This window comes from Propithecus coquereli, unplaced genomic scaffold, assembly GCF_000956105.1.
Source record: "Propithecus coquereli isolate 6110/MARCELLA unplaced genomic scaffold, Pcoq_1.0 Scaffold459, whole genome shotgun sequence".
In the NCBI taxonomy this organism is placed as follows: domain Eukaryota; kingdom Metazoa; phylum Chordata; class Mammalia; order Primates; family Indriidae; genus Propithecus; species Propithecus coquereli.
The window spans coordinates 1,508,852-1,523,588 of NW_012150385.1; the positions used below are offsets into that span (position 1 = coordinate 1,508,852).

A 14,737-nucleotide genomic window follows, 5' to 3' on the forward strand; every position below is an offset into this window, starting at 1 on the left:
CGACCCCAGGCAGCCCCTCCTGACCAGGGTCCCCGGGGCAGCGGCCCTCTTCAGCACGCTAGTCGACAGCACAGACGTGGCGGCGTTCGGCACCGCACACGCCGTCCAGACGCGGGGTCCTGCAGGCCAGGCGCGGCCGTAAACGAGGCGCGCTGCCGCCACCATCCCAGCGGCACCCCTGCGCAGGGCCTCCTCCGCGCTCCCTGCACCGCGTGACCGGAACTCAGGCCAGGCGGCTTTCCCCAGGACGCCACTTCCACTTATTAATGCTATCTCGTCCCACCATCCCCATTTCTTATGACAGGATTACGATTAGTACAATGCAACAGCACCACAGAGTTATCTGCGACAAACCAGCTTGTCCTGGCGCCTGGCCAGCCTGCTTTGCCGCCCCCGGGGACCCGGGAGGGCATCCCTAACATCCGCACTGCGCTGGGAAGTCTGGAATCTTCCACTTCTCCACAGCCGCTCGCTCACTCGATCTCGTCAACAACCCCACGCGGCAGGCATAGCACGTGTTGTTATAACGCTATTTTACAAATACGGAAATGAAAGAAGAAAACACCCAAGGGTTTTGTCCAAGTCCACACAGCTTGGCAGTGAAAGAAAGTGGAGTTAGAATTTAGTTTTCAAAACTGCTAGATTCTTCCATTAGAATATTATACTCCAAAAGGTAACAAATAAATAATGAACAGAAACTAAAGTAGACAGGAGGAAATCACCTTACCTGTGTCCAAAGTACTACTGTCCTCCTCCGAGGGGCCAACAGCAGCATTTGATGACAACACAGCCACAAAACCTTCCTTAAATTCCTCAAAGTTAACCTGGATAAATTTAAGCAAAGATAGGATAATGTTACTCTCAACACATTATACATTTAATATGTTAATCTTTTGGTTTTTTTCTCAGTTAGAAACATCTTACTGTTGCCTTTTAGAATGAGAATGTTCATTTCATCTTTTCAAATATTTTCTCAAAAATTTTTAAAATAGAATAAGGAAAGTAAAAGTGGATCATAACCTACCACCAAATAAACACTATTAACAATTTTATAAATTAAAGAACATAATTAGAAAATAAAACGGCACAGAAAAGAGGGATATAAGGACCATAAAATATTAAACAAAAACCCAGTATCTATGCTACTCCCACCCCAAAGAAACAGAATGCTGCCAGCATCCCAGAAGTCCCCTCCACCAGGAATCTCTTCCCATAAATCTCCTGGCTCCTACTCTGACTTTTATGGTAATAACTTCCTTGTTTTTCTTTTCTTTATTTCTTTTTTTCCCCACTAGCTTAACTCTTTATTGAAGGCAGATTACAAATGGAAATTAAAGCATGAATCTGGCATATAATTCAGGTTACTCTTAAGGATTGAAAAGTATATTTTTTTGTAGTCTGTTCTAGATGATTAACTATGTGAAACAATCATAAAAAATCAGCACTGTATCAAAGGAAATCATTTTAGCAACATGAATTCAAAAAGAAATATTCCAGATGGAAAATTTCTGCATCTACCTTGACTAGCAATTAATATTAACTACATTACAAGGGGCAAAAAAAGCTCATAAAATATTTTGAAATAATCAAAATACTAATTAATCTATTACCTATACTGTTTGATCTCTGATGTAGGTTATCTCATTCTTGGGAACTAAAGAAAGAAAAGATGCAAAGTAGGGATATGATGGCTTAGGTAAAAGATTACTGAACACCATTAAAGGTAGAATTTTTCAAAATCTCATATACTCCTCTATTTAAATCAGTAGCATCTCTTCCCAACTAGGTTGAGAGCAAAAATCATATTTATATCTTTTTTAATAGCCTCCAAAACACATTGGACTTAACTTAAAAATCAATGAGACCCACTTTCAGAATTCTTTTTTGTGTCTGGATCACTAACAAGTGTACTCTTGTGCAGAAATCAGAGCTAACCTTTGTTGCAATTCTTAGAGCTTTATGGTTGATGTTATTTCTCAACTTAAAAAATCATTTTTTCTGTTGTTCACTCAGAGAAGTTTAAAAATACTCAATAAGTCAATTAATGTTCCCTTCCCAGAAGATGTTTATGTACAAGTATTCTTAGTGGTAGGAAAACAGAGGAACCTCAATTTTTCTAGGTATGCAAAACCAATGTCTTGTGTCTTCTTAAGAATCTAAGGGATTCTACACACTGTGGCCTGTACTCTTTACCTGCCTGCTTCTTTGTTTTCTTTTTTTTTACTCAAAGGACTCCCAATTTATCAGAGCTGGAAATTTCATCTATCATGTAGTAGATTTAAATGTAAAGAGGCATTAATGTGTGTTACATGAACTGTACTAATTTAGGGTAAATAAATGAATGCCTCAATGAGTCTGAAACTATTCCTTTCAAAACTGAAAAACTGCTGGAAATCTGTTCAAAGAGTGGATTGATAAATATTAATACAAACAATACATTCTTAACACACTGTGAACGAACTACGGCAGCAGCCTCCTGGTTGGCCTCCCCGCATTAGCCCCATTAATCAACTGTAATGATTGCGAAATTTAAATCTGGTCCCCTTTCGAAGATATCCCATTGCTTTTAGGACAAAAACAAAACTCCTTCACGAAGCCTGTAAGGTTTGGCAGGCCCCTCATCGCTCCAGCCCCAGTTATTTGTGCAGGAAAAGCTCCCTCCTGACCCAAGTCTTTCCAAATGTTATTCTTTTCACGTGGAATGTCCTTTCCTTAGTTAACTCCTGCTAGCCCTTTGGCACTCAGCATGATCCTCACGTGCTCCAAAAAGCCTTCCCTTACCTCCTTAACGAAGGCAAAATTCCTAGTTCACACTCCCCTAACACCACATAATTCTCTGTATCGCTACCATGGTTGCAGTTTCACATTCACCCCATGTCTGTTTTGTTTACCGTCTCTCTCTCACCAGCTTAGGTCTACGAAGGCAGAGGCCTGACCAGTCCACATGGCGGGCGCTCAATACACGTAAGGAAATGAAAGCGCCTTCTAACGCGGTAGATGAAACCAGGGCACAAACATATAAAAATTGAAAACACCACGCAAGGTTTTTATTGTTTTTAAGGGAAGGGCCTGGTTTCAGAATTGCTAAATAGAGACATAACAGATGTAAAGCACAGCTGTGACACCGAGTGAATCATTCCACTCAAACTCCGGGAGATGACGGGGTCTGAAGGAAACTGAGAGACACAGGCTTTGACGCCGATTTTCAACAGCGGCTTGGCAGACAGCTTCAAATGTCTACTGGGCTGGTACACAGCCGGCAGGACAAGGAAGTCCAGTTTCTACTTCCGCCCCACTAGGTCACCTCTTCCTCCTTCCCGCCTCAAGCGAGAGGATGGAAAATTCAGGCGCACTGCCGTCAGCATCAGGGTTCTGGCCCTCCTTTCTCTCTCTCTCTCTCCTCCACCCGGCCTCCCCCATCAGGCCCCGCCCTCCTTCCATCAGGGTCCCCCCAACCCCCAGCCGCCACCACTGCCTCTCAATGAGAGTCAAAGGTGGTATGGCGACTTTCCCCACTGCTAGTCCGGAGCCCTTCCTTGCTTTTCTATGCCTCATTTGATGCATTCCTAAAATATATGGCTTAGTTGTGCATCTGTTTTTTTTTTTTTTGAGACAGAGTCTTTCTCTGTTGCCTGGGCTAGAGTGCCGTGGCGTCAGCCTACCTCACAGCAACCTCAAACTCCTGGGCTCAAGCGATCCTCTTGCCTCAGCCTCCTGAGCAGCTGGGACTACCGGCATGCGCCACCATGCCCGGCTAATTTTTTTTATATATATATATACTTTTAGTTGTCCAGATCATTTCTTTCTATTTTTTAGTAGAGATGGGGTCTCGCTCTTGCTCAGGCTTGTCTCGAACTCCTGACCTTGAGCGATCCACCCACCTCGGCCTCCCAGAGTGCTAGGATTACAGGCGTGAGCCACCGCGCCTGGCCAGTTGTGCATCTTTTTAAATTTGATCTAAATGGAATCATCTGGATACATTCTTTTGGTTCTTGTTTCTTTGACTCACTGTTACTTCTCTAATATTCATCTAAGTTGCTGTGCTCAGGTATAATTGATTTTCTTTGCTGTATAGTGTTACATTGTATAACTGTGCAACAGTTAGTCCATTCTCTGGTTGATCCGTATTTCCACTGTTTCCAGTGTCTGATCATTAAAAACAAAACTGCTTTGAACATTCTTGTACATGTGTCCTTAGGGGTTTCTCTACAGTACATACCAAAGAACGGGACTCCTGGGTCATAGAATGTTCATTTATACCCTTCTGGTAAACGGAAACTTTTATATCATTATAAAATGCTAACCCTCCTTTACTTCAGTAATTCTTTTCAACTTAAAGTCCATTTTCTCTTATATCAAAAAATTGCCCTAGCTTTCTTTTGCTTGTACTTATGTTATCTTTTCATCAAACTTCCTTTTGTGTTTTTTTGTTTGTTTTGTTTTTGAGACAGTGTCACTGTCTTGCGTGGGCTAGAGTGCAGTGTCGTCATCCTAGCTCACTGGAACCTCAATCTCCTGGGCTCAAGAGAACCTCCTGCCTCAGCCCTTGGAGTAGTTGGGACTATGTGCCACCGTGCCCAGGTAATTTTTTAATTTTTTGTAGAGATAGGGTCTCACTCTGTTGCTCAGGATGGTCCTGAACTCCTGGCCTCAAGCAATCCTCCCACCTTGGTCTTGCAAAGTGCTAGGATTACAGGCATGAGCCACCATACTTGGCCTTTTATCAAACCCTTAATTTCAATTTTGTATATCTTTATGTTTTAGATGTATCTCTTTTGAACAGTACATAAATTTTTTCCAATCTGACAATCTTTATACTTTAGCTGAAAGATATAGTCTATTTATGTATAATGTAATTACTGATATATTTGAATTTAAATCTATTCATTTTGTGCTTTCAATTTGACTTTCCTGCTTTTTATCTTTTCTGTTCTCCCTTTGGATTTACTGATTATATTTTAGGATTTCATTTTTCTCTTTATTAATTTAGAAGCTATACAGACTATTTCCATTCTCTTACTGTTTACCCTAAAAATTAAAACATGCATCTTACTGAGTTAAGGGGGAAAATAAGACGGAAATCAAAAGATTCTTTGAACTAAATCATAAAGAATTAATTTAGAAGCTATACAGTTATCAAAGTTATCAAAATCTGTGGGACACAGCTAAAGCAGTCCTGAGAGGAAAATTTATATCCATAAATGCCTACATCCAAAAGACAGAAAGTTCACAAATAAACAGTCTAATGAAGCATCTCAAAGAACTGGAAAAGGATGAGCAAACCAATCCCAAACCCAGCAGAAGGAAAGAAATAACCAAGATCAGAGCACAATGAAATGAAATCAGTAACAACTATACAGAAGATTAATAAAATAAAAAGTTGGTTCTTTGAAAGAATAAACAAAATTGGCACACCCCTTGCTAGATTAACCAGAAGCAGAAAAGAAAGGACACTAACAGGCTCAATCAGGAATGAAAAAGGAGAAATTACAACTGACAGCACAGAAATACAAAATATCATCTATGACTACTATAAAAATCTCTATGCACATAAACTTGAAACATGGAAGAAATGGACAAATTCTTAGAAACACACAGTCTCCCCAGGTTGAATTAGGAAGAAACAGAATTCCTGAACAGACCAATATCAAGTACCAAAATTGAAGCAGCAATAAAAAACCTTCCTAAAAACAAAAGTCCCAGACTAGATGGTTTCACACCCAAATTTTACCAGACCTAAAAGGAAGAACTGGTACCTATCCTTCAGAAACTATTCCACAATGTCAAGAAGGAAGGAATTCTCCCCAACACGTCTTATGAAGCCAACATCACCCTGATACCAAAACCAGGAAAGGATGCAACAAAAAAAGAAAACTACAAACCAATACCCCTTATGAATATAGATGTAAAAATTCTCAATAAAATCCTAGCAAATTGATTTTCAGGTGTTTATCAAAAAAATTAACCCATAACATCCAAGTGGGCTTCATCCCAGAGACACAGGGATGGTACAACATAAACAAATCTATAAATGTAATTCAACACATAAATAGAAGTAAAAACAAAGACCATATGATCCTCTCAATAGACACAGAAAAAGCATTCACAAAATTCAGCACCCTTTTATGATAAGAACACTTAACAAAATAGGTACAGATGGGACTTACCTAAAAATGATAAAAGCCACATGTCGCAAACACACAGCCAACATCATACTCAACAGGAGAAAAACTGAAAGCATTCCCGCTTAGAACTGGAACCAGACAAGGTTGCCCTCTACCACTACTTCCATGCGACATAGTGCTAGAAGTCCTAGCCAAGGCAATCAGACAGGGAAGGAAATCAAGGGCATCCAAATGAGGGCAGAAGAGTTCAAACTATAGCTCTTTACTGACAATATGACCTTATATCTAGAAAACCCAAAGATTCTGCCATGAGACTACTGGAATTGATAGACAAATTCAGCAAAGTCTCAGGTTATGAAATCAATGTGCACACATCAGTAGCATTCCTATATGCCAACAACAGTCAAACTGAGAACCAAATCAAAGACTCAATAGCCTTCACAATAGCAACAAAGAAAATAAAATACTTAGGAATATATTTAACTAAGGAGGTGAAAGACCTCTACAGGGAGAATTATGAAACACTGAGGAAGGAACTAGCAGAAGACATAAACAGGTAGAAAACCATACCATGCTCATGGGTTGGCAGAATTAACATTGTTAAAATGTCTATACTACCCAAAGTGATCTACAGATTCAATGCAATCCCTATTAAAATACCAACATCATTTTTCACAGATTTAGATAAAATAATTCTATGCTTCCTATAGAACCAGAGAAGACCCAGTATAGTAAAAGCAATCTTAAGCAAAAAGAACAAATTAGGAGGCATCAATTTACCAGACTTCAAGCTATACTATAAGGCCATAGTAACTAAAACATTATAATACTGGCACAAGAACAGAGACATAGACCAATGGAACAGAACTGAGAACCCAGATATAAAACCATCCTCATATAGCCATCTGATCTTTGACAAAGCAAACAAAAACATACACTGGGGAAAAGAACCCTTATTCATAAATGGTGCTGGGAAAATTGGACAGCCACACATAGAAGACTGAAACAGCATCCGCTCCTCTCACCTCTCACAAAAATCAGCTCACGATGGATAACAGACTTAAACCTAAGGCATGAAACGATAAGAATTCTAGAAGAAAATGTTGCAAAACTTCTTATAGACATAAGCCTAGGCAAAGAATTTATGAAGATGACCCTAAAGGCATTCACGGCAACAACAAAAATAATTAAATGGGATCTGATCAAATTAAAAAGCTTCTGCACAGCCAAGGAAACTATCACAAGAGCAAACAGACACATTGAGAATGCGAGAAAATATTCACATGCTACACATCTGATAAAGGGTTGATAACTAGAATCTATAGAGAACTCACGAAAATCAGCAAGAAAAAAATCAACCAACCCCATTAAAAAATGGGCAAAAGACACAAACAGAAACTTTTCAAAAGAAGACAAACTAATGGCCAACAAACATGAAAAAACGCTCAATGTCTCTAATCATCAGGGAAATGTAAATCAAAACCACAATGAGATATCACTTAACCCGAGTGAGAATGACTTTTATCAAAACATCCCAAAACACCACTCGTTTAAAAAGTCAAACAAACAAAATAAAATCAAGATGACAAATGTTGGCGTGGATGTGGAGAGACAGGAACACTCATACAATGCTGGTGGGCCTGCAAACTAGTACAACCTCTATGGAAAGTAGTATGGAGACACCTCAAAGAGCTAAAAGTAGAACTACCATATGATCCAGCAATCCCATTATCGGGCATCTACCCAAAGGAAAAAAAAAGACATTCTATAAAAAAGACATCTGTACTCAAATATTTATGGCAGTACAATTCACAGTTGCAAAGATGTAGAAACAACCCAAGAGCCCATCAATACATGAGTGGATTAATAAAATGTGGTATATGTATACCATGGAGTTCTACTCAACCACAAAAAACAATGGTGAGCTAACACCACTTCCATTATCCCAGCTAGAGCTGGAGCCCATTCTACTAAGTGAACTATCACAAGAATGGAAAAACAAGCATCACATGTATTCGCCATCATGTTGTCATTAATTGATCGACATTTATGTGTACATATAGTAATAACATTCATCGGGTGTCAGGCAGGTGGAAGAGGGGAGGAGGGGGGGTATATTCACACCTAATGGGTGCGGTGCACACCGTCTGGAGTATGGAAATGCTTATAGCTCTGACTCAGGCAGGGCAAAGGCAATATATGTAACCTAAATATTTGTACACCTGTAATATGCTGAAATAAAAAATAAATAAGTAAATAAAAAAACAAAAAGAACATGCATCCTTAGTTTATGAAAATCCACTATTAATCAATGCTTTTACCTTCTACTATGAAAATACTAAGCTTGTATAATAGTTTAACTCCACTTACCATACTCCTGAGTTTTATGCCTTTGCTATCAAATATTTTAATTCTATATATTTTAAACTCCCACAAAGTATTATTTTTTATTTTATATCATTAACATTCATTTGGAATTATCCACATATTTACCACTTCTCATTTCTTCTGCATTTCTGACCCTCCATCTGGAATAATTTTCCATCTATTTAAAGCACAGTATCCCTCCATATACTTGGGGGATTGTTTCCATGACCCTCCTTTTTATAATCAAATCGACAAATACTCAACTCCCACGGTCAGCCCTGCAAAACCCACCTACACAAAAAGTCAGCTCTCCATATATGCAGGTTTCTCACCCTTAGAATAACATATTTGGTTGAAAAGAAGCCATGTATAAGTGGAACTGCACAGTTCAAAGCATGTTCATCCAGGGTCAACTGTATATCCTTTAGAATTTCATTTTTCTTGATTATGTTGTTGCCAAACTCTTCTAGTTTGTCTGAGATGTTTGTATTTCACCTTTATGCATTTTTTAGCATAAAAATAATTTATACCTTATAATTTATTCTTTTAAAATAGTAGAAATGACTGATTTCCATTTAAACAGAATGGACAAATTGTGATACAGGTAGAGACATACAGTGACATGAATGAAAATGGAAAAAGAACAAACCACTGATAAAGACAACAACATGAATGAATCTCAGAGACGAAATATTGAGTAAAAGGCAGAACCCATCCCTTGCTGCTTTTAAGATGTTCTGTCTTTGTTTTCCTTCACTTTCACAATACTATGGCCAGGTGTGGATTTCCTTTTATTAATCCTGCTTGGAATTCCATGGGCTTTTAGAATCCCAGGAAGTACGATTCATCTGTTAACTTTTTAGCTATTATCTCTTCACATAATGCCCTTCCTCACTCACTCCTTTCCTCCTAGGACTCCAGCGAAAGGGATGCTCGGCCTTCTGGCTCCATCATTACTACTGCTTCTTTTTATATCTTCATGCTGCATTCTGGATGATTCCAGTTAATGAATGCTCTCTCTTCAGCTGTGTCTAATCTGCTGGTGAATGCTTTCATTTAGTTTTTAATTTTGCTCATAATAGTTTTCCATTCTAGAAGTTTTATTTGTTTTGTTGTTCAGATTTCATGTATCACTTTTTAGAGTTCCTTGTTTCCTGTAGATATTTTTGAGTTTTTTAAAAAAAAAAAAAATCTCCTAACATAGTAACCGTAGTTGTTTTATATTTTGTGCCCAATAATTCCAATAGCTCATATGTTCGTGGGTCTGCTTCCGTGGCCTGCTGTTTCTACTGGTTCTTACTTATCCTGCCTTGTTGTGTGCCTAGTTATCCTTGAATGTATGCTGGCCATTCTCTTTAGCTATTATTTAGGAATAATTTCATATCTGGGATGATGGCACTTCCATCAAGATTGGACATTTGTTTGCTTCTGCCAGGTACCTGAGGGCACTATCCAAGCAGGACCACCTTAATCTAAGTGCAAAGCTTGATGTTATCTAGAATACTGAGGGGGGAAAAGACAAGACCACAGGGTAGTATAATGGCTAACCTACGTGCAGTTCATCTTTGCCCTATAGGTCTTACCCTTCAGGTTTTTTTTTTTTTTTTTTTTTTTTTGGAGACAGGGTCTTGCTCTGTTGCTTGAAGTAGAGTGCAGTGGTGTCATCATAGCTCACCACAACCTCAAACTCCTGGGCTCAAGCAATCTCCCTCCCTCAGCTTCCCAAGTGGCTGGGACCACAGGCGTGCCACCACACCTGGCTAATTTTGAAATTTTTTGTAGAGACGGGGTCTCGCTCTTACTCAGGCTGGTCTCAAATTCCTGGCCTCAAGTGATCCTCCCACCTCAGCCTCCCACAGTGCTAGGATTACAGGTGTGAGCTACCACGCCCAGCCTATATTTTCAATAACAGTTAGGAACCATTTTTTTTTTTTTTGACAGAAGAATTCTTTCTTTGCCCAAATGTAAAATACTTAAGGTTTAAGATCCCCACCACTGTTTTAAAAAGCCAAACAAACAAACAAAAAAACCAAGGTGACATAAAATAGGCATGGAAATTTCTCATAAAAGTCACAAGAATTTTAGGCCATATTAACTTTCTGGCTTTGAAAGCAAACCTTGACAATGTTTCTTTAACAGAAAATAGGAATTAAAGGCAAGCATCAAAAAAATTACCTTGTTAATTCAAGCACTGTAATATCGCTTTATTTTTAAATTGGATTTCTATATCAATGACTAATATCTATGCAGTATCATATATATTAGTTACTACAAGGAAACTGGATACATGGTATTTGAATTGAAAAGCCAATTCATTCTTCTGAATAAAAGATTTATCTAGGTTTTCTTTGAGACTCTCCGAAATCTCCATTATTTGGTTTTTGTTGTAGAAAACGGGGACAACCATATGGATATTTCTGGCTTAACGCCTGCTTCCCCTAAGACTTCCGCATGATGTTCCACCTACACGATGGCTGTGTGAGTTCTGTCCTGTAGGAGGAAGCAGAGGAGCAGTAACAGTCTGAACAGAGAAGTCACCCAATGTGACTAACTATCACAAAGGAGACAGGACAAAGTGAGGGGTGGGAGAGACAAGTGCTGGGTACCCCATGATGCCAGCTGGTGAGGGTACTGCTCTCAAAACATCACAGAGAAAGAAGAAAGGGTAATGTCAGGTCAGATTCAAGAGCACTAATACAAACAGAGATGCTTCTTAATTTATCCAACATCTGACCTGCTTTTAGGGAACAGAAAATCATGGCTATAAGAGGGAACAGAGCTGGGACAAACAGAAGGACGACAGATGGACACACATGCAGCTCTGCCAAGGAGGAGTGTGAATCAGAAAAGGCCGGGCTCCTGTTGCATCTTTCCTTCTAGCTTCCCTCCCCACAAATGTGTTAGGAAAAACTTCCAGCTTCCGAGAAGGAATTCCATCTCAGAGGAACCACTTTTCAGGATGTGTGTGACATGACTGAAGTCAGGAATTTCAAGCAACCCAAGCTGATTCTTCTCCTTGCTGATGTTCAAACACTGATCATTTTTTCCTCATCATTTGATGTTTCCAAATCTTACACCATTCCTGCACATACAAAGCATAATGTGGGTCGGGCGCAGTGGCTCACGCCTGTAATCCTAGCACTCTGGGAGGCCGAGGCGGGTGGATTGTTTGAGCTCAGGAGTTCAAAACCAGCCTGAGTAAGGGCGAGACCCCGTCTCTACTAAAAAAAAATAGAAAGAAATTAATTGGACAACTAAAAACATATAGAAAAAATTAGCCGGGCATGGTGGTGCATGCCTGTAGTCCCAGCTACTAGGGAGGCTGAGGCAGGAGGATCGCTTGAGCCCAGGAGTTTGAGGTTGCTGTGAGCTAGGATGACGCCACGGCACTCTAGCCCGGGCAACACAGTGAGACTCTGTCTCAAAAAAAAAAAAAAAAGCATAATGTGAAGAAAGCTGGAATGATATGGTTTATCTGATCAGCAGAGCCTGCAATCTGAATCTGGGACTAAAAGTTATTCTTTTGATTTTGAATTTTCCAAACTGTCAAAAAATACCAAGAAAACTGGATCATCTATTTATACTGCTTAAATAACCAGAGTGCTGATTTTTCACAAACATGCCTTTTGTTCATCTAGGTCTCATATATGATTCCAGGTGCTATCAAGGGAGGCTAGAACATTGTCCAAAACCCATTTGCTTCTTAAGTCCTTTAAAAAAAGGCAAGAATAGAATAAAAAGACAGAGAAAGTGCACGGTCCATTTAACTGAGGCAGAGTTCTTCATGAGGGAGTGACAGTACCTTGCTCACAGGGCAGAGTAGGTGTCTTTGGGGAAGTATTAATAACAAGAGGTCAGATTCACCTGGACTCTCTCCTAGGCTGGCAGTGGGTGTTTTTTGTTTTTCTCCATTTGTTTTAGCCCAAGGGCTAGTTTAGGAAAATTTACTGGCTGGAATTCTTTTTTTTCCATTCAAAATGAAAATAGTTTTATTGAGTCCTGTGGAAAAAATGTTCTTCCTTCAAAGTTAAGATGACCAACAAGATAACAGGCACTGTTTTTAGCACTAACATATTTAACATCTGGGTATATTTAGGAAGTAGGAATGAGGGGAGATACTTTTTAGTGTTTTGATCATGAAAACAGGTTGCAGTCTAGGACCTGGATCACCATTCTGGATAACTTTAACCTTCTGAGAGAAAAGAATTCTCCAAGTTCACATTGTCTTTCTTTCTTTCTTTTTTTTTTTTTTTTTTTTTTTTTTTTTTTTTTTTTTTTTTTTTTTTTTTTTTTTTTTGAGGCCGGGTCTTGCTCTGTCACCCAAACTAGAGCACAGTGGCATCATCATAGCTCACTGCGGCCTCAAACTCCTGGGCTCAAGCAATCTTACTGCCTCAGCCTTCGGCGTAGCTGGGACTACAGGCACGCACCACCACATCTGGCTAATTTTTTCTATCTTTGGTAGAGATGGGTTCTTACTCTTGCTCAGGCTGGTATCAAACTCCTGGCTCCAAGGGATCCTCCTGCCTCAGCTTCTCAGAGTGCTAGGATTACGGGTGTGAGCCACCACACCCGGCCCAAATTCCCATTTCCTATCTGGCCTAAATGAAATTATGGGACACCTCTCAGTGTGAATATCCTTTGTTCTAGCGATAGTACTTTGCCATTGTTGTGTCCAACTGCTAGATAAAGTTCAAGATGTGATATTTTATAAGTTAATTTGCCTTCGAGGTACTTTGAGGCTGTCTCTGAATGGTTACCAGCATGAGCTGCTCATAGATCCAAAGCGTATGGCCGTGGTGCACCACACACCACCCATCCATATCAAACCTCCTCCCCATCCTACCCACAGGACAAAATCCTCAAACATCCTTCTGGAAAAACAAAACAAAACAAAAACCTCTGGAAGTTACTACACTAAAAGAAGCAATGTTAAGGAAACTCTTTCTACAGTGTAGGATTTCCACAGAGGGAAAAACACTATTCCACTTTCTAATAACTTTCCTTTGACAAATATCTTTACTCAACTGATATTTATCAAACACCCATAATAGCCAACTATAGAACTCTGTGCTTTTCTTTATAAGAATGAGCCCAATACCCACCCTAGCGAAGTGGTCATTTCCAAGAAGAGTTTGCAGGAGCACAGGCAGCTGCTTCTCCAGGTGAAGCTTAAGGCAGAGCTGGGTCAGTTCTTCACGGTCCAAAAATCCAGTCCCTGTGGTGTCACAACTGCTGTAGACTTCCCTGAGCTGTGAGACATAGTGGTTCTCTTCTTCTTCATCCATCCCATCGCAGGCTTTCCTCACCAGGGGAAAAAGAAAAACATCAGCACCCTTTCTTCACCACCTCTCCCACGTTCCCACACTGTAAAATGGGTGTAGGCCTGGACACAGGCAGGAGCCGGTGAGTGGAGAAGGCACCAGGAGCCCCCCGGGGTCATGGGCAGGAATCAGCTCTACCCTTGAAGGAGAGGCCAAAGCAGGTGAACAGGGAGCAAGGGTAGAAAAACTGGTCCTTCAGTCACTGGTCACAAGAACCAGAATTTCTTTGTTGTGTAAAAAACATCTATTATAGAATAATTTGAAAATAGAGATAAGTATAAAGAGAAGTAAGACCACTCAAAATTCCACCACTGCTAGGCATGGTGATGGTGGCTCACACCTGTAATCCCAGTACTCTGGGAGGCTGAGGCAGGAGGATCACTTGAGCCCAGGAATTCAAGATCAGCCTGGGCAACATAGCAAGACCCTGTCTCTACAAAAAAATTTTAAAAATTAGCTGGGCATGATGGTACGTGCCTGCAGTCCCAGCTACTGGGCTGGGGAGAGGGGGAGCGATGATTTGAGACAAGAGGACCACTTGAGCCCAGGCATTTGAGGTTGCAGTGAGCTATCATCCTGCCACTGTACAGAGCAAAACCCTGTCTCTAAAATAAATAAATAAATGAAATACACAGAGAGTGCTAATAAGCAAATCACAAAAGAAAAAATACATACATGATTAATAACCATCTAAAAATGCTCAAATTAAAACAAAGAGATACTATTTGTGACTATCAAATTATCGAGACTAAAAACCTTCGATGCTGAGGCTACGGTATGAAGGGGAATCTCACACTTTGCCGGAGGAAGGGACAATTGGCAAATGTTTCTGGAAAGGACTCTGTCTATATATCAACATCTTTAAAACATTCTATCTTACCTAGTTATTTCACTTACATTCCTTACAGAAATTCCTTATAT

The 14,737-nt window shown here is 39.8% G+C and overlaps 1 protein-coding gene across 1 annotated transcript in view; it reads right to left on the minus strand.

Moving 5' to 3' along the window:
- NINL (ninein-like) overlaps nucleotides 1-13,786 on the minus strand; it is a 75,299-nt gene extending 61,513 nt beyond the window's left edge. The window contains exons 1-2 of the mRNA XM_012655021.1: nucleotides 13,598-13,786; nucleotides 728-824 (exon numbers count right to left, since the gene is read on the minus strand). Of these exons, the coding sequence (XP_012510475.1) occupies nucleotides 728-824; nucleotides 13,598-13,780 (280 nt within the window). The 5' untranslated portion in view covers nucleotides 13,781-13,786. The remainder of the gene's footprint in view (nucleotides 1-727; nucleotides 825-13,597) is intronic.
- Between the last annotated feature and the right edge of the window lie 951 nt (nucleotides 13,787-14,737).